Below are 27280 nucleotides of genomic sequence, written 5' to 3' on the forward strand. Positions count from 1 at the left end.
AAGAGACCTTGGAGGTCTTCTAGTCCAACCCCCTGCTTAGGCAGGAAACCTTACACTATTTCAGACAGATGGTTATCCAACATCTGCTTAAAAACTTCCAGTGTTGGGGCATTCATAACTTCTGGAGGCTGTTCACTGATCAACCATTCTGTCAGGAAATTTCTCCTTAGTTCTACATTACTTCTCTCCTTGATTAATTTCCACTCATTGCTTCTTGTTCTACCCTCAGAACAATTTCCAAGGCTTTGCATTCCATAGCTGAGAGGGCTTTATTTTGGGCCTAAAACAAATAGATTTCTCAAAGTACAGGTGAGGAGATCCTTAAAGTGGAGATCACCACTTATTATTGAGATCTGGACAGGCTCATATCAAATCGCTATGGAAAGCTGACTGCTTACCTAAGTCTTTGTCCAGAAGACTGGAGATCAATCAAAAATAGTGCCCCATTCTCTTTCAATGATAAATGTACTACAACTTCATCATATCTCTTAAAACACTTGTCACAGTAAACTAATAGCTGGAAGACAATTTGATTTCTCTTTTTTGTCTTCTCTCAACCTCCACAATGAAATAAGAGAGGACTCTTCTTGCATCTGGGAAAACCAGTTGTAAATTATCTTTTATACGTGAGGAGGGTTGTGTAAAATGCAGCAGGATGATTCTGCATAGTGAAAAGGGAATTGAAGACCTTCATTTTGATTTAGTCACTAAGCACACACAGTGACTCAGCTGTTATTGAAATGAATATTTCTTTCTTCTGCTGCATTTTAACAGCATGGTAACTTTCTCATTCTTGCTTGGTACATCTGACTATAGACCACAGAGCAATGATGCTTAAAATATTAAATATCCTGCAGTGCAGGAAAGGAAAATGATGCTAATGTGGTTGGATTGTTTTCATTTATATTCTGTACTATTGCAAATACATTCTGTCAGGTTATTTAAATGTTGACTTATCAACCTCCTCCCCAAATAAATGCATAAACCCCTTTCAATATGCTAGTCACTGGGTTGTTTTATTCTCAAAGGAAGGTGAGAGTAATCATAACATCATGTACTGTGCACTTATCTTGTATGTAATAGTGCAGGCCCCAAGCTGCAGAAACTTTAATTGCATCATAGAACTTGAAGAATCAAAGCTAGTCAATACATATAGTAGATGGGAAAATATCCCAGTGAATTAGTATAAGGTCTTTCTGAATCAGCCTCTCCTACTGAAATGTAGGCTGTTGATGCAGAAGCATTATGTATCCTGATTTCAGATGTTCATAACAGAAGTGGAATGTAAGTTTAATAGCATAAATAAAGTCACAAATTGCTATTACTTTAGATAAAGTCTTGCTGAGTCTATTACTACACATAAGCCCTGCCTTGGATACTTTTATTTGATGACTCCGCTTTCCATCTTTTGTTACTGGTTCGTTGGAGTGAAAAATGAGCTATTGTAAAAAATGCTTCCTTCTTGAATGTTTGATGGTTACATTTAGTAATAGATGTTTCCTACATAACGTTCAGAGATTTGTAGATTAGCCGCAGTAGATAATAATACTTGACATTAATAAGTAGGAATACATAAAGTGCTTCCAAAAAGAGCAGAGTGACCTTTTCTTCCCAAGAAACTAATAAACCTCAACCCCTTTCTTTCCAGTCATAGCAAACATTTTATTGGCACAATAAACGTCTTTACAAGTAACAAGTACTTATGTACAGTTCTTTACTCCAGCAAGAAGTTCTGTATACATAACTCTTCCCTCCACATAGTGTACTCTTCTTCCTTTACTCCATCTCTTTTTTCCCCTCTGTCTATTCACTGTTTTCATCCTCCCTGGACAGGAAAGAAAGTGATTAAGAATATGAGAGGAGAAGCGAGGAGGAAACTGTTTGGTCTTATAGGTTGTCTTTGACATAAGACCATTTGTTTAGCAAACATTTACTATAAAAAGTTATTTGCAGCCAGTCCTCGCATTTATGACCATTGCACCATGCCTGAAGTAAGATGATCACAATTTGGTTGTATTTTTGACAGTTCCAGCATCCTGGTATCACATCACTATTTGTGATTTTCCTAGCCAATTTTGGATAAAGTCAATGAAGAAGCCAAAGCTAGAAGCATAACAACTGCAGCCAAATTTTTTTGTTGTTGTCGTTGTTGTAAAATTGGTCACAGTCACATGTTGGCTCTCTTAAGACCACATTGATTAGTGATCAAAATTCTAGTCGTAAGTTGAAGACTATAGTTAGTTAGAAAACATCTTTCAGCAGCATGCAAATCAAAGAAGAAAGTTTTGTGAAGGAAGATAAACTTTACAAGTTTGAAAGCAGCAGGATAAGCCATGTATACGTTCAGGTTTCAAAATGGGTATGTTTTCTACTTAGACCAGACCTGGGCAAGGGGCGGCGAAAGGGCCGCATCCAGCCCGTCTGCTGTCCGTGACCGGCCCGTGGAGTTTGGGGTCCGCTCCAGTGCGAGGATGAAAGAGCTCACCGTCTCTGCCAGGACTCCTCTGGTTCCTGCTTTCCTGATGAATCATGAAGAAAGCAGGAACCGGAGGAGTCCTAGCAGACGCATTGAGCTCTTTCATCCTCGCACTGGAGTGGACCCCAACTTCCTACTGAGAATGGCCGAGCACAGAAACCACGCAAACAATCCAGCACAGTGACTTTGGTGCACCATGTTGCCGTAAAACAAACAATTAGGGGTCTGTAGAGTGGGTCTGAGTGTTTAGATCAGGTCAGGGTCTGGATCTTTACAGTATTGGGTAGAACTTTATTATTATTATTATTATTATTATTATTATTATTATTATTATTATTATTATTTATTAGATTTGTATGCCGCCTCTCTCCGTAGACTCGGGGCGGCTCACAGAACTGAGTTAATTATATTAGTCCGGGCCTCTAAAACCATCCCAATTTCTCATGCAGCACCATGGCAAAATTAATTGCCCATCCCTGACTTAGACAGTCCAGAAACCTGAGAGTTAGGGAGTTGAAGAATGCTAAAATGAACTTTTACTTGTGGCAAATGGCATATTCCATAAAGCAGAGCCAGTTGCAGTATAGACCTCTGGTCCAGATAGATTTGGGAGTACAGTGTTCCCTCGATTTTCACGGGTGATGCGTTCCGAGACCGCCCGCGAAAGTCGAATTTCCGCGAAGTAGAGATGCGGAAGTAAATACACACTATTTTTGGCTATGGACAGTATCCCAAGCCTTCCCTTAGCACTTTAAACCCCTAAATTACAATTTCCCATTCCGTTAGCAACCATTTAGATTATTACTCACCATGTTTATTTATTAAAGTTTATTAAAAAAAATTTTTTTAAAGGCAGATGAAAGTTTGGCAATCACACATGACGTCATCAGACGGGAAAAGCCGTGGTATAGGGGGGAAAAACCACAAAGTATTTTTTAATTAACATTTTTCAAAAACCATGGTATAGACGTTTCGCGAAGTTCGAACCCGCGAAAATCGAGGGAACACTGTATACAATTCTCTTTAAAAAAGAAAAAAATCTTTCTCAAAGTTTAAGAGTTGGTTTAATAAATTGTAAAAGAGCTGAAACCAAAGTGCCAGAAATGTGGAAGAAAAGTGTCTAGCAAAACTATTATACTAATCCCTATAAAATTCCATTTTAATTCATGCAAATCTTAGGGACTTCTGAGATTGTGTGTTATGAGTTTTTTATTCTGTTTAGAAAAAACTAGTCAGTAACTCAGACCAGATTATCTAATTCAGATCAACTGGTCCAGAATTACTCTGATCTTCCTTTTCTTTCATTACATAAAATACTTTGACTTCTTTATTTTACTGTCTTGCATTAGTTAGTTAGTTAGATTTTTTGGGGGGAAGCATTGGCTCAGTGGTTAAAGGCACTGACTTGTCAGCAGGAGCTGACAGCCCAGGTTTGAAACCTAAACATTTCACGACAGGTGATCATCAGTCCTTGCCCCAGCTTCTGCCCATCTAGTAGTTCAAAAGCATACAAATGAAAGTAAATAAATAAATACCACTTTGGTAGGAAATTAACGACGTTCTGTATGCTCTGGCATATAGTCATGCTGGCTACGTGGTTACGGATATGTCTTTGGACAGCAGTGGCATCCTTTGCTAAGAGATGGAGATGAGCATGTCCCCTTGAGTTGGACACAAGTGGACAGGGGAAACCTTTACCTTTATTAGATTTTTATCCTGATTTTACTACTTTATAAGTAACCCAAAGTGATGAATGCATCTGGTACTCCTTCCCCTTATTTTCCCCTCAACAATAGCCTTGTGTAAGTGATTGGCTTTAAAGTTATCCAACCAGTTTTTCATGCCAAAGTCAAGACAAGAACTCAGCCACCTGGCTTGTATGCCAGCACCTTAAGCACTGTACCAAACTGGCTTTATGACAACTTCTCTGATAAGGCCCTAGCTGCCTGCATCATTATTCTTGACCTCAATTGGCATCAGCATATTTGAGCACTCATTCCTTTACTGCATTTTACATCTTACCATACAAGAAGGATTTCAGGCAATAATGTTTCACTAATAAGAGTAGGAAGGAGATGAGAGAGAGACTGCCAAGAATGTGGGACATGTTAACAAGATAAATAATTATTAATTTTTACAAAACATTTTGTCTGGGTAGTTAGGTTATCACACAACATTGGCTTTATTTGCTTCCATTTATTTTCTCTAAAAGCTCAGTGTAGCATTTAGCTCTGAATAATTCCCTTGCTGTGAGATCTTCCATAGGAAGTACAATCCATCCATATGTTTCTTCAGATATTATTATTATTATTATTATTATTATTATTATTATTATTATTATTATTATTATTATTATTATTATGTCAAAACAGCACAGCAAACGAGATCACTATGCTGGATTTCGTATTTCATCACCAGTCGGGCGCTTCCCAAGCACCTAGGACTGTATGATGTAGCGGTGAATTATGTTTGCCGATCCCAGTAAAGCCGCCTTTTGCAATTGACAGATGGAGATTTTGTCAATTCCGATGGTTTTCAAATGTCCCCTGAGATCCTTTGGCACTGTGCCCAGTGTGCCAAGTACCACTGGGATCACTTTCACGGGCTTATGCCAGAGTCGTTGCAGCTCAGTTTTTAGATCTTCGTATTTCACTAATTTCTCTAGCTTTTTTATTATTATTATTATTATTATTATTATTATTATTATTATTATTATTATTGTAAGGTTTCCTGCCTAAGCAGGGAGTTGGACTAGAAGACCTCCAAGGTCCCTTCCAACTCTATTATTACTATTACTACTACTACTACTACTACCACTATTATTATTATTATTATTATTAATAATAATAATAATTTAAATTTATAGGCTGCCCTTCTTCTGATGAACTTAGGGCAGCATACTAGGTCAAAAATGGGGATACAATGTTTAAAACGGGACCTGGAGAAGGCCGACCCCGTGGGATCTGACTGGTTGCTGCAGCATATGATGCAGAGGATGGTCCCATAAATAATCTGGTCCTAAGTTAAGTGGCATTAGTTCTGATTATTTTAAACGTTAAAAAAATATATCATTGTTTATTGAGTTATTAACAGTAACAATCATTTGATCAATCCTAGTTCTTAAGAGTTGTAAAGGGAATGGGATAGTTCTGGAATTATATTAAATTTACATTTCAAAGTGAGCTAATCTGATATTCCAGTACCAATATAAAGGCTGAAATTTACTTCTTTTCCGGATTTGAATTTGGCAAGACTCTTAGCCTTCAGCACCAAATATGTCTCTGTGTCTGTCTGCTCATGTATCTATGTGTATACATACATAATTTTCATGTAGAATTTTTTTAAAAATCTGAAAAGAGGATTAAAAGAAATCCTAATGAAGAAGCATGCAAAACTAACCAGAGAAAAATAGACCAGAAAATAGGTCTGCCAACTAAAGACATTGATGGCTAAGCTACAAATTACAAGTAGTTCTCAATTTATAAACATTCATTTAGCAATTGAAGATAAAAGGCACTGCAAACAAATACTTACAACAAATACTTGTACTTACAACCATTGCAGCATCTCTCTGGTTATATGACCAAACTTCTTTGGCATTTGGAATGTATTTAGGATGATTGCAGCATCCCAGGCGCATAGGATAACCTATTGTAACCTTTCTATCCAACAAGCAATGTTAATGGGGAAAGCCCAGTTCATTCAATATCCATGTTATTAACTTAATAACTGCAAGTGATTTGCTTAACAACCATGGCGAAAAAGGTTGTAAAATTATGTGTGACTGACTTAGCAACTGCCTTTTGGTCCCAATAGTCATATGTTGAGGACTACCTGAAATTTAAATTCTTAGGAAAAACATTTCTTACTTGAAGAATGAAAGTTAGAAGTTTGCCTTTCTTTTCATTCTATCTTTTTAACTGTGGAGCAGCATTGCTTAACCTGGTTCTCTCCAGGAACACTTAAATTCCAATGCCACAAGAACTAGGGCTACCTTTGAAAAGTGTTCGGAAACTTCAGATGGTACAGAATGCAGTCGCGAGAGCCATCGTGGGGCTTCCAAGATTGGCGTACGTTTCTTCAACACTCCGTGGCTTGCATTGGCTGCCGATCAGTTTCCGGTCACAATTCAAAGTGTTGGTCATGACCTTTAAAGCCCTACATGGCAGTGGACCAGATTACCTCCGGAACCGCCTGCTACTGCATGAATCCCAGCGACCGATAAAGTCCCACAGAGTTGACCTTCTCCGGGTCCCGTCGACTAAACAATGTCGGTTGGCGGGCCCCAGGGGAAGAGCCTTCTCTGTGGCGGCCCCGGCCCTCTGGAACCAACTCCCCCCGGAGATTAGAATTGCCCCCACCCTCTCTGTCTTTCGTAAAATACTCAAGACTCACTTATACCGCCAGGCATGGGGGAGTTGAGATATTCTTCCCCCCTAGGCCATTACAAGTTATGCATGGTATGTTTGTGTGTATGTTTGGTTTTATAATAAGGGTTTTTTAGCGTTTTATTATTGGATTGTTACATGCTGTTTTTATTATTGTTGTTAGCCACGCCGAGTCTATGGAGAGGGGTGGCATACAAATCCAATAAATAATAATAATAATAATAATAATTATTATTATTATTATTATTATTATAGGTGGGATTTGTGGAAACAAAGCTCTAGTGCATCTAAAGAACAGCAGATCACATACAGTATGTCTGTTGAGGTTCTCCATCAAGGTAGAGACAGCATCCAGGAATTGGTTAACTCCATCTAATCCAATGGGACTGAGTCTGGAGAGTAAGACGCCTCCTCCGCTTGCTTCCTCAGATTTTAGACTCAGTCATAGCCTGGACTAGACGTATTGCAGAGTTTTCCCATTCTTGAATCTGATTTCGAATTAAATTCAACTTTCTTCGATCACAGCAGCTTTCAGCTTGGCTAATCAAGCTGTTCTCCTTTCCAGTGTTAAAAGTACTTGCCTGATTCCACTGAAGGCCGCATGGGCGGCAGTTAGACTGTTGGCTGACAGATCTAACAGGGCAGCGCTCACAAGGTTGACTCCGAAATGTTAACCCTAGGGCCTGATCAATCTTAACTGCCGGATGGCAGTGAGATTTTGCAGCATGCATGAGCTTGACTCCACAGTGCTAGCCAGGGCTCATTTCAACTGCACCATTGCAGCGATGCAAAACAGAAGGTGTGAAGTGGTGTCTTCATCCCTGTTTTGGGAACTGACGTAACGTTTTGGCTTGTCAACCTGTTTGCCACTCAAGGCAACTGCCAACTCCCTCTATTCTTTGCCAGATTTGCAATGCCAAGGGCAGGGGGGATAGATACACTGCACAGGCTACAGCAACTTCATACAGTTTTACTTTGCAACCCTGATAGTAAAATGAATTAAAAACTGTCATTATTATGAGATTCAGTGCAAATATTATTTTAAATAGCTTTTATAAAAGAAAATATCTTTTGAGTTGTCAATGCAATCCTAAATTGCATTAACAGAGGGATACAATCTAGGGAGGTACTAATACCATTCTATAAATCCTTAGTTAGACCACGCCTGGAGTATTGCATCCAGTTCTGGTCACCACACTATTAAAAAATATTGAGACTTTAGAAAAAGTGCAAAGGAGTGCAACTAGGATGATCAGGGGACTTGATACTAAAACATATGAAGAATGGTTGCAGGAACTGGGCACTGACTGTCTAACGAAGAGAAGGACCAGGGGAGATATGATAGCAGTGTTCCAATATTTGAGGCGCTGCCACAAAGAGGAAGGAGTCGAGCTATTCTAAAGCACCTGAAGGACAGACAAGAAATAATGAATGGGAATTGATCAAGGAGAGATTCAACCTAGAAACAAGGAGGAACTTTTTGACAGTGAGAACAATAAACCAATGGAGCAGCTTGCCCTCAGAAGTTGCGGGAACTTTATCTCAATTGATGAGATTCCCACCGTTTGTGATAAATGGTTCTTTCCAACTCTATTAATCTGAAGAAATCTGAAGGTGACATTTTAATGTACATGTAGTTACAATTTAATTCAAAGAAAAGAATAAAAGTGTTGTTATTTTATAATTGCTATAAGAATTATATTGGTACAATATGAATGGTCCCTGGACAGTTCCATCAATTGGCTACTAATTAGTTTATCTAAAAGCTTACAAGAAACTAGTGTTGTCTTTATCGCCTGCAATTGAGGCTGAAGTAATTAATGTCATATATAAAAATTATTGTGCCTTTTCCTTGTGAAAGCCTTCAGTTTGATGGGGGGGGGGGAGAGAGGGAAAAATTCAAGAAATTCTTATAGGTGAAATGTTGTGTTCTTGTTTTAAAATACTAAGAGTTCAAATGATATATGGACAGATAGTCTTAACTTAACAACCATTAGAAGTTATGATGGATTCCCCAAAGGTACCGTACTTATCACCCAATTCTAGAGTTCTGGTGGCACACATACACACACGTACAAAGTCACATGACTACATTTTGAACACCTAGCAACCAGCTCATCTTTATGGCCAGTTGAAGCATCTCAGAGTCACGTGACATGGTTTACTATAGGTTTTCTTTCAGGAAACTGGTTGAAAAGACCCAGTTCCAGGAAGAAATGCCCATAACAATGCATAGACGTGCTTAACGAATACACTATTCACTTTATGGTCATGGTATTTGATTAATGACCACCACCACCAAAAAAAAAGTCTGCAAAATCAAGATGATCACTTAAGTGTGTTGATTTAGGACCATCCCGACTTAACGACAGAAATTTCAGGCTCTGTAAATGTTTTGTGTTTCTTCTTATCCTAGTTTGTCATATTTCTTTTAGATAAAGTCAAAACATTAAGATGCATCTTATCTAACTGGGCATTTACTAATTGGAAAGTGTGGACTGCCAAGGAGACTTGAGAGGGAGAAAAAGAACTCTTAACAGCAACGCCCTCTAATATTTTCAAAAATAAAACTTAAAAAGCATCACCAAAATCAATTCAAATAAAATGCTGAAATATTTTAAGAATAAGGTAGAAATACAAACATACACACAAACACACACACACTTTCACAGAAGAAAAGGACTTGAGAATTTGAACTGAAAATTTTAACACTGCTTTAGGACAAGCATTACAATTCTAGCAGCAGGAACCATATATATTGTAGTCTATTCCAAAGTAAGACCAAGTGTATACATCCTGAGTTTTTCTGTGACTTGGTATCAGTTCCTCTTAAGATACCTTTGCCAGTGGAAGGAAGCATCCTTCTGATTGCCCCTTACTGCACCAGGTCTTGCATATCTACTGTGGAAACAGGGGTAGTGTGCAAACTTTATCTCCTTCCCTTTACAGTTGCTGGGATCAGTTGCTGGCTCAAATGCCTTCCTTGAACAGGAAGCTTCTTCCATTTATGACAGGGTCAGTTAACACCATTGTCTGCATGCATAAATGTTGCATTATTTCAAAATGATTTAATGTATAAAGGTTTTTTTGGACTACTATTTATATTTGACTCTCTTGCTCTTTCTCTCTCTCTCTCTCTCTTTCTCTTTTACCAGCCAATGTTTTCAGTTGCACCAAGCCTAGCCACCAACGCTTCAACAGCCTTTAACCCCTATTTGGGGCCAGTTTCTCCTGGTTTGGTCCCAGCAGAGATCTTGCCAACAGCACCAATGCTGGTTGCAGGGAATCCTGGTGTGCCAGTTCCTGCTGCTGCAGCAGCAGCAGCACAGAAGCTAATGCGGACGGACAGATTAGAGGTAGGAAATAATTTGCCTCCCAGTTATGGTTGTTTTGATCAGCCAGGTATGGCTCATTGATTCTGTAAATGTAATCCTACTTGGGATATTTTATGGAAGGAAGTGCTATTCAGAGAAAAGCCTTTGCCCATCGGCAGTATAATAATGTGATTATAACGTATCAGGCTAATTCTTGAAAAGGAACTAATGGATTTCAAACCCCACCAATTTCCGTACTTATCAAAACATTACTATTCCTAACAAGAACAACATTAAAAGCAATAGATCTTCATCAGCAGTAAACTAGGACTAGTCACACAATGTGCTTAATTGGTTTTTTGAATTAAACCATCTTCTGTGTTGATACAATACCTCCAATTAAAAGCAAAGTGAACAACTTGCCTTCAAATATGATGCCACCCCCTGAAAAAAATAGTTAAATAAAGTTAAAACTCAGCTCAGCATGTGGTTCAGATGCCAGGTGTTTAACTTGCCCAGTAGAGCATGTTTATTGAGTATGGCATAGGCCTGGACTCCAATGCAGAGCTTAAGTCTTTGCATAGACAAAGTGGATAGGCGAGTTGCCTAAGTAGTATGTTGGGTGGCCATATAAATTATTTTCCCCCCAGCTTTTTCCCCCTGTGGTTTTCATGTTAGAGGAATGTAGAAAACCTCAACGCCATTCTTTAAAACCAATCCCCATTAATTATATTGATTTAAAGTTGACTATTTTGTGAACAAATTCCAGTGGACTCTTCTCACAGGGCAGAGGGACTGTGGAAACATAAGATCATTGGTTACCCATCCTTTCATGATGTTGCTTATCTTAAATTTTTTTCTCTGGCAAATGTATAGGCAATTAGCCATAGCATTAGTATTTAGCAATAGTGTTTGTTTGTTTGTTTGTTTGTTTAGTTAGTTAGTTAGTTAGCTACTTAGTTACTTAGTTAGTTAGTTAGATTTCTAAGCTGCCCAACTCCTTCCAGATTCTGGGGTTATATACCGCTTCACAGTGCTTTACAGCCCTCTCTAAGTGGTTTACAGAGAGTAAGCATATTGCCACCAACAATCTGGGTCCTCATTTTACCGACCTTGGAAGAATGGAAGGCTGAGTCAACCTTGAGTCTATTGAGATTCAGCAGAAGTAGCTTGCAGTACTGCACTCCAACCATTGCACTGCCGAGGCCCTAATTAATGAACTTCATTCAAATTCCCACCAATTTTTTAACAGCTTGCAGAAGTGCAGTTAAATCCTTAAAATCTGATATCAGGTGATGAATGTTTGTGGCAGATCTTTCTTTTAGAGGAAGACAAAGATTACGGGTAATCCCCAACTTAAAAATCATTCGTTTAAGTACCATTCAAAATTACAAAGGCACTGGGAAAAATGGCTTACAACCAATTTTCACACTTACAATTGTTGCAGCATCCTGATGGTCACATGATCAAATTTTGGATAGTTGCCAACTTGTGTTGGTTGCAGCATCCCACGGTTCTGTGATCACCTTTTACAACAAGCAATGTCAAAGATTCACCGTATTGCTAACTTAACAACTTCAGTGATTCACTTAACAATTGTGGCAAGAAATGTCGTAAAGTGGGCCAAAACTCATTTAATGTCTTGCTTAGCCACATAAATGTTGGTATAAATTGTGGTCATAAGTTTAGGAGTACTTGTAATTCAATTTGTATTATACTTGTAATGCAAATTCTCCTTCCCTCCCCAAAACGATTCAAAAGGAAACGATTCAAAATTCTGACCCTTTTCTTTCTCATACCATCAGTCTCCTTTGTACACAACAGCTGGGAGAAAAAGTTTTAGTTTTAAATGGCTCCAAAAATGTAACTTTTTTTTGGCCCTGGTATTGGTATAAAGCCAGGGTCAGCTTTAGCAACCATATACATAGTTAGGTTTTCTCCAGGACAATAATTTCCCAACCTGGTATAAATGTACAAAATTCCCAATTACATTTAGAAACATAGAAACATAGAAGTCTGACGGCAGAAAAAGACCCCATGGTCCATCTAGTCTGCCCTTATACTATTTTCTGTATTTTATCTTAGGATGGATATATGTTTATCCCAGGCATGTTTAAATTCAGTTACTGTGGATTTATCTACCACGTCTGCTGGAAGTTTGTTCCAAGGATCTACTACTCTTTCAGTAAAATAATATTTTCTCATGTTGCTTTTGATCTTTCCCCCAACTAACCTCAGATTGTGTCCCCTTGTTCTTGTGTTCACTTTCCTATTAAAAACACTTCCCTCCTGGACCTTATTTAACCCTTTAATATATTTAAATGTTTCGATCATGTCCCCCCTTTTCCTTCTGTCCTCCAGACTATACAGATTGAGTTCATTAAGTCTTTCCTGATACGTTTTATACTTAAGACCTTCCACCATTCTTGTAGCCCGTCTTTGGACCCGTTCAATTTTGTCAATATCTTTTTGTAGGTGAGGTCTCCAGAACTGAACACAGTATTCCAAATGTGGTCTCACCAGCATTCTATATAGCGGGATCATAATCTCCCTCTTCCTGCTTGTTATACCTCTACTCTCTTCCTGCTTGTTATACCTGCTTGTTATACCATTTATCAAGATCTGTAGAGTTAAATTATGAAGGTTATTCAGTTTATGATATTTTAGCTGTAAATAGCTTTATAGTATTTGCTTTCTGTTTTTTTTTCCCTGGTGCATTTTTTTTTAATTAAAATGTTGGGGAAAGTTGGGGAAAAATGTTCTTATTGATTATTGTAGACAAGTAGCCCAATCACTGCTTTTCTCAGTGCTACTGAGCTACAATATGTTTTGCATCGGTTGATGAGGATCTTTGTGCAGCTTGCGTTATGTGTTGTGATGTGGGGTGTGGCTGTTGGAAGTTTGAGATTTGGTCCATGTGGGTGGGTTTCCAGGATACTTGGTTTTGCATCCTGTCATTATACGATGCGGTGGTGAGGATGTCAGGAATGGGAGTTTGTTCTCTATTCTCTGTCTCTGGTAAAATCCCTAGGCATGTGGGCTTAAAGTTTTGAACAGTGATTTCAATTTGAGTTTATTTTAGAATGGCAAAAATGTCACTGGCATATTTGAATTCCTATTGTTATCGATCACTTCTTTTATGCCATCTGTACATCTTAGTCACAGTGGATATGATCCTTTGCCCAGAATAGTTCTCAACTGAGAGGTTTTGATGGGCCCTTTCAGCATCTTATCACATTTTAGTAAAGCCAGTTTTCAGCTGCAGCTTGGACAATGAAGTCTTCTTTATGCTAGACCACATTCTGTCTGATTTGTCTTTTAAACAGAGACAGGAGGGAAGCATAGTGCTTAGTCATTCTGCTTATTCTTTCTACAATCCACAGAGTATTGGAAAGAAATTATATTAAAGGGCTTAGAACTCCGTAAGCCAGCTTAATAATAACTGAAATAAAACAGGATCTATTTTGGTGTGGAGGAATACATCATCAAAGAGCTTGAAAATGAGATGGATCTGAACAAGAGCTATAGAAAAATAGAATTACCAGATCATTCTTACAAGAGAGGCATTTGGGCTGTGGCTTCACTTAGAGACTTCTTTGTTTAACAACCAGACTGCCAAACCCAATTGTGGGCATTAAATTAGGACTTTCTGTCTTATTAGCAGTTTGGAAAGTCTAGGAAAGCCATCACAGCTAACATGAGCTATTGGCAGAAGCCATGTTGATATTATGTGCATCACAGCTCCATTGCACTAGCAATATGAATTGTGTGATATAAAGAAAAGCTAAAATATCTCATTTACATTATCTGCATGATGAAGTCATGACATATAGTTATCACATATCTTCTGCAGATACCCTGCAAAGAGCCATTGTTGTTGAATTCACATTTTGTTACTCTTTTTTATTATTTAATCAACAGCTTTAAATTTTACTGATGTTGTTTCTTGTGTAGCAGTGTGTGTGTGTGTGTGTGTGTATGGGGGAGAAGCCAGCTTCAAATTGCCCAGACACTATCCTGAATTGAGGGATTACAAGGTCATAAAAAGATAGTTTGTACAAGGAAGGAAAACAACAATTTTTATTTAAAAACAACAGCCTTCAAAATCTGATTTGCCAAACATATTTGCATTAGAAAGCTTTTTCTTTCTAGAAAATTCTTGTAACACTTCTAATATAACACCCTAGCACTTGTAAATTGTAAAGGGAAATTTCTTAGTAGCATGAGGGGGGGGGAATCATTATTTTATGTTTGTGTAAGAAAGGAGAAACAATGAGTGATACAAGTGAGAAACTAACCATCTATCTTTTTTACACCTTTGGCTAGAGGGGTGGGGGATCTGCACTGTTTTACACCAGGTGGTATTATTTAACAATTGACTCGATGCAGCACTTGTTTTTACAGTATTTTCAATCCACAAGTTAACCTCCAACTCAAATCATTTTACAGTGATTCTGGCAATACATAATTATATTATTTGGCAAGATTCATTTTTCAGAAAATTAAAAAATATCTACTCCTTTCTTTGTCTGCCTGTGCATCATCTCCTGAAAGCTGCCTGGACAAGTTCCTGCAATTTTCTTGGCAAGACTGTGTTGGCCATTAACTTGCCCCTACAGCTGAGAGAGATTAGATGGCCCAAAGTCACCCAGCTGCCTTTGAAAGTCTGGGCTAGAAACTCCTGGTTTCTATTTTGCGCTTAACCAATATACCAAATTGTTTTTTTAGAGTAAGATTCTTTAGAATCTCAATAATTCTATCTCCATAATTCTAAGGAGTATTGTCAATCTTTCCAGACTCTCCATTGACTAGAGCAGTGATGGAGAATTTTTTTTTGCCGAACGAGCATGTGTGCATGCTATTGCACATGTGTGAGTGCCCGCAGCCATAATTCAATGTCTGTAGAGGACGAAAACAGCTTCCCCCACCCCCCGGACGGCCAGAAATGGCCTGTTTCCCAACTTCTGGTGGGCCCAGTAGGCTCATGTTTTGCCCTTCCCAGGCTCCAAAGGCTTCTCTGGAGCCGGCGGAGGGTAAAAGCACCTTCCCCCATTCCCCCAGAGCCTCTCTGGATGCCAAAAACATCCTTCCAGAGCCTCTGTGCCAGCCAAAAATCAGCTGGTCGGCACACACATTCACGTTAGAGCTGAGCTAGGTCAACGGCTCGTGTGCCATCAGATACGTGCCATAGGTTCGCCATCACTGGACTAGAGGATCAGAATAGATGTAGTTTCAGTACTATAATACATAAGTGTGTAGTAAGTGTGTTTTGTGTTGCCAATGAATTCTATTCTACTGGACTAGGTTCCTTTTTAAGGCATTGGGGTTGTTTTTCTTTACCTCTTTTTCTTTGCAAACTAGATCAACAAGACAGGTAAACTGAATAACTTTAGATGTTCCCATTAAATAACTTATTGAGTGGAGTTAGTTTAATATTTTATATAAGTGGACCTCCTTGAATGAAATTTCATTGACCAGTTAAACATTCTGATTTCTTTGGTAAAGATTCCTACTGATTTTTCATTCCCCCACAGTCCAGGAATGTAAGATACTTTTCATCAGATTCTGGTTGGTTTGGGAAACAAGTAGCTCAACTTAGAGGTAACATAATTATTGACTTGGGAAACATCTGATTTGCTATAGTCACTTTTGTTGGTCAGAAACATCTGATTTGCTATAGTCACTTTTGTGGGTCAGAGGAACTAGACCAGAATATCTCCGAGACCGCCTTCTGCCGCACGAATCCCAGCGACCGATTAGGTCCCACAGAGTGGGCCTTCTCCGGGTCCCGTCAACTAAACAATGTCGGTTGGCGGGCCCCAGGGGAAGAGCCTTCTCTGTGGCGGCCCTGACCCTCTGGAACCAACTCCCCCGGAGATTAGAACTGCCCCTACTCTCCCTGCCTTCCGTAAACTCCTTAAAACCCACCTTTGTCGTCAGGCATGGGGGAACTGAAACACCTCCCCCGGGCATGTACAATTTATGTATGGTATGTTTGAGTGTGTGTCTGTTAGCAAAATGGGGTTCTTTTAAATATTTTAAATTATATTTAGATTTGTTATAAATTGTTGTGCTATGCTGTGAGCCGTCCTGAGTCTGCGGAGAGGGGCGGCATACAAATCTAAGTAATAAATAAATAAAATAAATAATAAAATTAATAAAATAAACTAGAAGTGAATTAGGCAGTGTGCAGTTAGTCAGATCATTTGTTCAGCAACCATTTGAAGTTAAGGTGACACAGAATTAAGGGAAATTATTTATTTAAAAAAGTCCCTACCCCATGGCAGCGACAGAATCAAAAGACTGCTTGATCAGTTGTGAATGGGATCCCCCAGATCACCTGACAGAACCATGTCTTTAAGGCCTTGCAGAAAAGCAACAGGCTGGGACCTAATTTATCTCTGGGGGAAATGGGATGGAACCCTGATAGAGAAGACCATTTTCCTGTACTTCCTTGATAGTTGGGACCCGCAACATGCCCTGCCTTCCTTCTCTGGTAGACTGGGTAGATATAATTGGGAAGACCTGGCCCACCAAATACAGCCATCAAATACAAATACACCTATGCTTTGCGAGCTGCACTGGATTCCTATTAGTCTCTGGGCACAATTCAAGGTGTTGGTTATTACCTATAAAGCCCTACATGGCTCAGGGCCAGACTTTACGGGACCGCCTCTTGCCACAAAGCTCCCAGAGACCAATAAGAGCTCACAGAGTTGGCCTCCTCCAGGTACCGCCGACTAAGCAATACAGGTTGGCGGGACCACAGGGGAGGGCCTTCTCTGTGGCTGCCCTGGCTCTATAGAACCAATTACCCCCCTGATGTCTGTATTGCTCCCACCCTACTAGCCTTCTGTAAGGCCATGAAGACCTGGCTTTGCCGGCAGGCTTGAGAGCCATGAGTTGTACATCTTTCATGGCCAAACTGTATGAATGGAATGTATGCATGTGATTATGACTGTTTTATAATGAATGGGCTCTTTTTATTACGGGGTTTTATAGTTTTAGATATTATATTCGACTTATTATTATTATTGCTCTGAATCTATTTGTATTTATATTATTGTTGTAAGCCGCCCTGTGTCCTTTGGAATTGGGCGGGACAGACATACAAACACCTGCAGTCACATAATCAAAATTCAGGCATGTAACAGCCCAACTACATTTGGACTACAGGGGCACATCAGTTTCCCTCACCCAGGATCACACAGAGCAGTTTTCATGTGAGACCAGGGAGGGTAGCCTCACTTGGGCAGCAGCTGCTTCATGAAGTGAAGATTGAGCGTGTCTCAGCAGGAGCAAGAGAACTGTAAAAGTCATCTGAGATGACAGAGTGCAGGATGCCAGCTCCACAAGAGGACAGGGTGACGGGAAGCGGGACTCGGCTAAGGCAGCTGAGATTTCCTGGGACTCTGTGACTTTGCGCCACACTGCTGGAGTGATTGGAGATTTGCGCTAAACTGCAACTCGGGGCCCTCTCATAGCTCAAGAGTTGTCACATGCCAAGAAGTCCCTGATCCACTACATAGCCGGCAATACCATAGCAAGCAGTAATTCAGAGCCTCTTGCCACTCCACAAGGCATGGTGCAGGGCAGACAGTCCCTTACCAAGGCTTGGAATATCAGGATGGATCCTTTGCTAAAAGCAAATGGAATTCATTTATCAGCAGCAATGTACAGTACTGTTGTGTTAGGTGCAAATAACCAGGGACATTTGTTAAATTCAAAGCACAGAAGTGTTTGATACTGCTCTCTCTAATACAAAAATCTAGTCAGATAATGGTCAAAGCTAAATTGGTGGTAAGGTTATTGGTGAGAAGGGTAAACAGAATTCACAGGGTACTGAACTTGAGTCTCTTGTGACAATGCATTTATTCCAAACTGATGATACATTTAACCCTGCCTTCCAGTTCACCTTGCCCTTCTCCAGAATTTCATAATTACCCTGCTAAGTGAAGCAGACATATGACATGCTTTATGACCACATCACTTAGCTTCAGAGAGAAATTACTATTACAATGATAATAATTTCTGGTCCCAATTACTTTAATAATTTGAGGACTATCTGTATATCAACTTCAATGCTTGGAGAAAATGATATTCCAGTAATTATGGAATACTGAATTGTTTTATAAGACGTTAGCTATGGTGAGTCAGCCTTCCTGTTCAGTCATACACACCCAGGTTAAGGACAGCTTCAGAGGGCAGGTTCAGGGGAGGAATGCCCATTTGTAAACATTTTCCGCAGGGTTTACATTTGCCAGCAGCACTGGAAGAGTTATAACTGTAAGCTGAGCTTGTGGAGTGTCTGCAACATTGATTAGTAATTGGAAAAAAGCACAGCAAGGAGGATGCAATGAGAGAGGAATGGCTGAAAGTGTTCTTTCTTTTTCAGAGCTACGGTAATTGGGCAATTTTCGATCTGCTGTTGTTTGTTTTGCTGAGTCCAGGGGACTTGTCTCTGGAGTGGGACTCTTGCTTAAGTGGGGAAATGGAACACAGTAGTTCTGTCATTTTCACAGTTCTTGACAACCAACTAGTGAACTGAGATTTTTTCTCCCTCTCCTTCCAGGGGCGGGGTAGGCAAAGTTGGCTCTTCTATGACTTGTGGACTTCAACTCCCAGAATTCCTGAGCCAATTGTGCTAGCTCAGGAATTCTGGAAGTTGAAGTCCACATGTCATAGGAGAGCCAACTTTGGCTACCCGTTTTAGGGTGTTAGTTGCAACCTTTTTGGAAGCTGGAGCTGCTACTTTAGATAGGCAGTCCCCATTCTTCAGAACAATTATTTTGATAATGAATCAGCTCTATCTGTTCAACCATCACAACATCTTTTCCCACTATAAATAGGCAACAGCTATTGGTGTGGGATTTGGTTAGTTTCTCCCATCCAACTACAGATACTTTACTGCTAACATTCTTAAATTTGCCAATTTCTTTTCAATCTCTATTCACAACCATCCTGTAAAATATATTATAATCCTGGACGCACTGTGAGAAATAAGTCAAAACAATTTTATTTTCATCAACACAATTGAAGTTCTACCCTGAGATGTAGTTGTAAAATACATTATTCATTCCTATTAAAGAATATTTCTTTAAATTTCCTAAGTGGCATCACCAAGCCAATCTTGGCTAATCCCAGAAACTAAGCAGCATGAGGCAAGGAGGCAGAACAAATGTGGAAATATCGGATATGCAAGATGAATTGGGAAGCTGAGAAATACCTTAGAAAGGGCAGGAGTAGGTCACAGCTGTAACCCTTACCTGATAACAGCTGGGATTGAGGATGTCTTTAACTTTAAAAATGACTTTATTTAACAGCTCAGTCTGCATTCTGGATGGATTCAGATTCTGGTTCTCTGAATTCCAAGATAAAATTATCTTACCCTGAGTTAATCATTGATCCATCTAGCCTGGCATTATTATAATTGGCTGGTGATAATAGACATAGGGCAACAATCAATGGAATGTTTTAATTACAGTTGAATAAGCGGTTTTTCTCTAGTTCATATAAATGCTGAATTATAATTATAAAGCTTAGTTCACAAGAACTGAATTCACATGATACACTAAATCCAAGTCAAACAAATCACTTAGCACAATGTGTAAGATCAGACAATAGTTAATACAGTATTGCCTTGTCAGGGAACTATAGCCTTCTATCTTTAGAATGTCCTGAGGGTACCACTTCTAGAAGGCTGACTGATGCAATTGAATTATGTTCTCTATTAGTAGCATGAATTCAGTTCACCTTCACACTATTTGTCATTTAAATAACCAGAGAGATAACCCTATAGATCAGTGATGGCTAACCTTTTAGACCAAACGTGATACACCTATGCCCGAATTGAAAGGTGTGTGGATGCACGCATAAATGTGTGCATATGTAAGCACGCATGGACATGCACAGGCGTGCATATGCATAAACATGTGCACAGACATGCGGGCATGCACAGCAGAGACCCGAAGACCTGCTGTCCAGCAGTAGATGGGGCATCCCAATAGTGGCAGCATGGCAAGAAGTAAGATCTTTTTCTTTTGTGAGCTTCTGTTTCATCGTTCAAGGGTAACAGAAGCTCACAAAAGAAACGCCACAGAGATCTGACCTGGGTTGATGGCGCGCTTGCCAGCAGAAAGGGCTCTGGGTGCCTTCTCTGGCATGCGTGTCATAGTTTACCACCATGGCTATAGATCCTCAAATCAGTCCAGGTAAGGCACTTCAAAATGGTGCTTCTTTCTTTCTTTCTTTCTTTCTTTCTTTCTTTCTTTCTTTCTTTCTTTCTTTCTTTCTCTCTCTCTCTCTCCCTCTTTCCTTCCTTCCCTCCATCCTTCATTCCTTCTTTCCTTCCTTCCTTCCTCTCTCTCTCCCTCCCTCTCTCTCTCATTCATTTATTCTTTTGCATTATAGTATCAAGAATGGGCTGAAGTTGTATAAAAAATTATTAAATTTAAACCAGTCTGTCAGTGCATGGATAGGAAACCATTTTAGAATTATAATAATTATAATAAAAAACATTTATTTATAATGCCCTTTTAACAAAGGGCATAACAGCATGTTAGCAATAGCACTTTTTAACAGAGCCAGCATATTGGCCCCACAATCTGGGTCCTCATTTTACCCACCTCGGAAGGATGGAAGGCTGAGTCAACCTTGAGCCAATGATGAGATTTGAACCACTGACCTTCAGATCTACAGTCAGCTTTAGTGGCCTGTAGTACTGCACTCTACCCACTGTGCCACCTATATGAGCAAACGGGGATTGAACTGAAATAAATAAAGCAACTACTGCCTCTTTTAAGTTTACAGAAACTACCTCCTCCCTCAGATGTCAACACCATCCCTTGCATCCAAACACAGTTGACCTCCCAAGTTGCTTTAACAACCCAGAAATGACATGAATCTAAGAAAACTGCGGCCATCTCTTAATCTGTCATTTTCTTGTTATAAATAAAACTAATTTTAGCCTTCCTGAGAAATTGATTGGTCTGACTTAACCAATGGGACTAACGTTAGGTTTCAAATCTGATTGTGTTTTACTTATTCTCCTTGTAGTTGAATCCAGTGAATTATGCCCAAATGTCATCTGGTTGTTTTGGATTTGTAAAACATTTTTCCTTCATTCTCTTGGCAAGGGGAGCTTAGGCATCACTATGAAGGTCATCTTCCTGACTTAGAAACACAGGACCCTCACACCTGGTCAGATGCCCTTCTATCTTCCGCAATGAATGTGACTTTTAGACCGGTAATTATCAGTTGGCCCACTGCACTTCACTGTGCTGCTTGAAAGGCCATCAAGGAAGAATCTGCCATCCCAGGCAATTTTCAAGCAACCCTGTTTTATAAATCTCACACTGGATGTGAAATCAGTATGTCCTTTTCTATTTCCCCTTTCAGTTAGGTCTGCTTTTTGGACACCGCCTAGATAAGTCCCTGCAATTTCTTTGGCAAGGTTTTTCTAGACGTTTTTCCTGGTTTTGATGGTTGTCTTTCTTCTCAATGCATGTTATAAGACGCTTAGAACATAGACTGCAGATTGGACTATTTGCTGATTATTAGAAGTATACCTGGCTTTTCAATTAAGGTGATTTTTTCTTACCACTCAGTATCAGTTTTTAAACCGCTCCTTTTTAAGGCCTAATTAGGACCATCTCGGTGCAGCGATTAAGACCCCAGCTAGAAAGTGGAAGGCTCTGAATTCTAATTCAGATTTAGGCATAAATCTAGGTGAATAACCTTGGGCCAATACAGTTACTTTCTCTAAGCAAAGGCAAACCACTTCTGAAAAACCTTGTGAAGAAAACCATGCATTTTTGGAGAATTGGGTGGCAGTTGAACTGAGGATGGGCAGAAAAGGCCTAATTACCTTGGGCATACAGGAAACCTTTTCGTGTCTCTTCCTTGGTACTTTCATTTAGTATGATTTGCAATGAAGTCTGAAATAATTGCGAGAGAATGATGTTCACGTTACATTATTTTCTTTGGTTCATTTTCAAATATTCATCATAGCCCTTTTTGCAGGTTAAATTACAGTTTTAATCTTAATAATGAAAAAAAAACCCTATTAAAGTTGAAAAAACACTATGAATGTAAATGTATTTTAAAAGGAAAGTGAAGAGCAAGATAAAAACAATTACATATACCTGTGCCCCCTCTTGTGTCAAAATTGTGAACAGCAGACATAATAAATGCAGCTAATGTCTTATGTAGCTATACATAAAAATTATTTGGAAATTCTCTTAGAGATGATTTTGAACATATTACTGAAGGGGTAATTCCTAATGTTGTTACATTCTGCTATACATATTTCCTACAGCCGGAAGCTTCATGATAGGTTAATTGAAATATTGGACTATTGGATAGATGGTTATATATTAAAGGACATACTACCCAATGTGGCATAGTGTTTAAGATGTTCTTAGCCATGGAAACACATTTGATGACTTTAATTATTGTTTCTCTGCCCAATCTATAAGGATTTTGAGGAAATATGGGAATAAAACTAGCAAACAAATAACTCAATAATTAAAGAGATAAATAGATACATTTGGTCCAATGGTTGAGGCACCAGGCTAGAAACCAGAAGATTGTGAGTTTTAATTCAGCCATGAATTAGCCATGAAAGTTAGTTGGATGACTTTGGCTCAATCACTCTCTCTCTGGCCCAGTTCACCTTACAGGGTTATTGTTGTTCTGAGAAAAATAGGTGTAAGGAGTATTAGATACTGTTCACTGTTTTGAGTTGTTTACAAAAAAATAAATAAAGGTGGGATGTTAAGTAAATACAAGACAATGACATAATCAAAATATTATCCATTAAAACCATGAAGAACAGATTATCTTTTATTACATAGAATGCAGGTGAATTTCTCAACTATTGCCTGAAATTATGCAAAAATTCAACTCATTTGAACCCTTTTGGTAGTTTGATTGAATTGGAAATATTTTGCTTTTAAATTTGTGTAGCAGTTGAGTTACGTATATACATAAGCCAAGCTATCAGAATGAAAATGAAGTTCATTCAGGCATATTGAAGGCAAATATATTTTCTCAAGGTAAAGCAAAACTGAAAACTTGGTGCGGCTTACAACATATAAAAGAGACAATAAATTACAATGGTTAAATCCAATTAATTAAAACAAAATAAAGTAATCTAAAATTTCCAATTATGTTTAAAAAAATAAATCATACCCATTCAAACAACAACTATGCATAACATTCATCGGCCAGGGGACTAGGATCTAATCACCCCAAACCTGATGGCATAGATGAGTCTTGAGATGCTTGGGAAAGGCAAAGTGGGTGGGGGCAGTGCAAATGTCTGAGGGGAGCTGATTCCAGAGGGATGGGGCCCCCACAGAGAAGACTCTTCTCCTAGGCCTCTCCAAGCAACATTGTCTAGTTGACAGGACCTGGAGAAGGCCGACTCTGGAACCTAACTGGTTGCTGGGACTCATACAGCAGAACGCGGTCCCGCAAGTGTTCTGCCTGACTGGCTCAGGCAATGCGTAACAGTCCAAGGAAAAGAAATCAAACACATACTTAGATAAACAAAAAAGGGTTACTCAAAAACAGTTCTTAGTGTCCGAAAACAATGATAGTGCAAGGCTTACTTCAGCTGCAATAAAAAAACACAGGAAAAAACAAACAAAGACAACCTGGAATAAGCAAATACGTTTCAGGGGTCCTTTTGAATCTTTGGAGCAAACAGCAAGTTCCAGAGTTTTCACCTCCCACTTGTCTGAAAAAGCTGGGTTGAAAACTCCAACGGCACAGAACAAATACTTCAGAGCAGGAACCACAAAATAACACAGATAAACAGCCACAGTTTGCCTTGGCCTTTGTTCCCTTTTATCCCTTTAGCCCTCATTAAGGGAACCACACCCAGCCCATGTGCTCCTATAATGACTTGTAATACTCCTTAAAGCGATCCTTTCTTTGCATAGCTCTTCGGCTACGCAGATCAATATATTGATCTGCAGAAGAATCCAGGGACGAAAGACTGTCTGAGGGACTGCATGTCAAATCCCCTGGGCTGTCTGCTGAATCCTGCTTCCCAGTGGCCTCGTCCTCCTGGCTGTCTGCCACGTCTTCCTGGCTGTCTGCCACATCTTCCTGGCTGTCAGCCAGGCTTTCGCATTCACTTTGTGCTGCGTCTCTCCCATCTGTGGGAGCAACGGCTGGCCCAGGCCCAAACAGAACAGCAAGTAATCTGGCCCAATGCCACATAGGACTTTATAGGTCATTACCAACACTTTGAATTGTGTCCAGAAACCAATCGGCAGCCAATGCAGTCCGCAGAGTATTGGAGAAACATGGGCATGCCTAGGAAGGCCCATGACCGCTCGCGCAGCTGCATTTGGGACGATTTGCAGTTTACGAATACTCTTCAAATGTAGCCCCATGTAGAGAGCATTACAGTAGTCAAATCTCGAGGTGATAAGGAACCATTGTTCCAAAGTAATTTTCAACTTGTTGGGTTTAATTTCTTTCCTGATGTAATTTTACTTGCATCCTCCCCTCCCCCGCCTGTAGGTATGTCGAGAGTATCAGCGTGGCAACTGTAACAGAGGAGAAAATGATTGCCGGTTTGCTCACCCTGCTGACAGTGCAATGATTGATACCAACGACAATACTGTTACTGTCTGTATGGATTACATCAAAGGGAGATGTTCCAGGGAAAAGTGCAAATATTTTCACCCTCCAGCCCATCTGCAAGCTAAGATCAAAGCTGCCCAGTACCAGGTCAATCAAGCAGCAGCTGCTCAGGCAGCAGCTACTGCAGCAGCCATGGTAAGTCCAGAAAACAAATCAAATATATCTGTCTCATTGTCAGCCGCTGAGCACTGTTAATGAATTGAATCTCCTTACTAAAGATAGGGTGGTTTGGGTATCCCATTCCACTTCAGTAAGCTGACAAGCATGTGATGCCAAGTCTGCTCTTACACAGTGTCAGATTCTACTAAAATATGTAGTCAGTTTGCCTACGTGTATACTGTGCATAGATGTACATGCCAGATGTACATATTAGCTTTGTGTTGATAGTACACAGTGAGAAGCAGTCATTTATTATGGGTCTCCTGTACATTGATATTATTGATACGCATGCATATAAACCCTGACTGGCAAGTTTTGATATCATCTGCTACATAAGAATTACACAAGGAGCTGGTGCATTGTTCAGTAGATCCCATGATCTATCATTTTCTGTGCTCCATTCCCATCTGCAAAGGACTATAGTATGAAAGAGATGCAAATTTTTGTGTAATTGATCATATGCGGTCTTACTTATCCTCCCGCTTTCCTTGGAAGGGATTTTCCTCCTCCTAAAATTCATTTTGTGTATTCATTTGCACAGAGTCGGCTTAAGATGAGACTGGCAGCAAACAAATTTAATAAACAGATGAATTTGCTTAGTTAATAGCTTGGATTACATTTAGCTAGCAGCAACTCAAAATAAGTTGTTAGATAACCATGTGTCTGAAGTGGTGTAAGGAGTTGGACTAGAAGACCTCCAAGGTCCCTTCAAACTCGGTTATTATATTATAAGTGTTTAATGATTCTGAATCTAGCTGCAGTTTGCAAATAGCTTTCAAGGATCCCCTTATTCTTTTCTGTCTGTACATAAAGTTAAGGTTTATTATGTATAAGGTGATCTGCAGCGACACATACCCAATACTTACACATACCACACAAAACCCTCACTTTAAGCTCATTTGTGCAAACATTTTCTTCCACGTTTAATAGTCTCAGCTTAAAGGCAAATGAAATGCAGTGGTACCTCATCATACGAACTTAATTGGTTCCAGGAGGAGGTTCGTAAGGTGAAAAGCTCGTAAGATGAAACAATGTTTCCCATAGGAATCAATGTAAAAGCAAATAATGCCTGCAAATCCTTCAGGAAAATCCCAAACTTTAGAAGGGAGGCGAACAGAGGGCAGGGAGGAGCAGCTAAAGGGGGCAGGTGGAAGAAGCAAGGCTAGGCTAAAGGGTGAGTGGGAAGGAAGAAAGGCAAGGGGGGGGGCGCCCCTCTCTTTTCTTTCTTAAAAAGACACCCTTTCAGTTCCTTTGCAAGCACCTTGTTCTCGGCAAAACTTTACTACTCCAAGCAGCCCCTCCCTCCTCCCTTTTCTTTCTTAAAAAGACACCCTTTCAATTCCTTTGCAAGCACCTTGTTTTTGGCAAAATTTTCCTACTCCAACCAGCCCCTCCCTCCCTTTTCTTTCTTAAAAAGACACCCTTTCAATTTCTTTGCAAGCACCTTGTTCTCAGCAAAAATTTTCCTACTCCAAGCAGCCCCTCCCTTTTCTTTCTTCAAAAAAGGGGAAAAAAAGAAACCCCTTCATCCTAGCAGCAGCTGCTTGGGTTCGTATGGTGAAAATAGTTCGGAAGAAGAGGCAAAAAAATCTTAAACACCGGGTTCGTATCTTGAACATTTCGTTAGAAGAAGCATTCGTAAGATGAGGTACCACTGTATTGGTAGAATTCTCACGTAGGTATTCTTGTACTGTTTTGAGGAAGTCATGGAATACGTGTGAATATCTGCCTTTCAGTGCCGTCATATGTCGACAATGTGTAGTTTACCTGGCATCTCACCTTTTGGTAAAATCCCAAGAGAGACATGGCAGAAGTTGTTCCCTGAGGCATTTTCAGACCCAAGAAATATGAGGAGCTGGGAGACTATAGATCATAATAAAAATATTTAAAAGGAATACAAATAGTACTATTCCACCACCTCGCAATAATCAAAAATACCTAGAGGAGAATTTCTAAAGAAATTCTGAAACTTCTTTTAAGAACAATGAGAAAGGGGAGAAAATGTTAGAAAGTGGGAAATGGATTACTACTCTGTATTATGTGCAATAATTTTAATAAGTATAATTGAATGAGATGTAGTGGGGGCAAATAATTTATTGAAATATTGAAGAGCAGGCATATATAGCAATGTGACTATAAAATAATGAATAAAATCATGTCTATTGTACTTCTCTGAATTCAGCTATCATAAATAATAACTATTATATTGTTATAGTATTATAATTATTTAATTCTATTACTAGAATTTTGATTGTGACATGGATCAGCACAATCACCTCACTGGG

At 39.4% G+C, this 27280-nt stretch overlaps 1 protein-coding gene across 18 annotated transcripts in view; it reads left to right on the forward strand.

Moving 5' to 3' along the window:
• The window catches only part of MBNL1 (muscleblind like splicing regulator 1), a 206471-nt gene that overhangs the window by 160588 nt on the left and 18603 nt on the right, over positions 1-27280 (forward strand). For all 18 annotated transcript variants that reach the window (XM_070753464.1, XM_070753452.1, XM_070753457.1 and 15 more), the window contains 2 exons: positions 10020-10220; positions 24714-24971. In XM_070753464.1, the coding sequence (XP_070609565.1) occupies positions 10020-10220; positions 24714-24971 (459 nt within the window). The remainder of the gene's footprint in view (positions 1-10019; positions 10221-24713; positions 24972-27280) is intronic.

Source organism: Erythrolamprus reginae, chromosome 5, assembly GCF_031021105.1.
Source record: "Erythrolamprus reginae isolate rEryReg1 chromosome 5, rEryReg1.hap1, whole genome shotgun sequence".
NCBI classification, from domain to species: domain Eukaryota; kingdom Metazoa; phylum Chordata; class Lepidosauria; order Squamata; family Dipsadidae; genus Erythrolamprus; species Erythrolamprus reginae.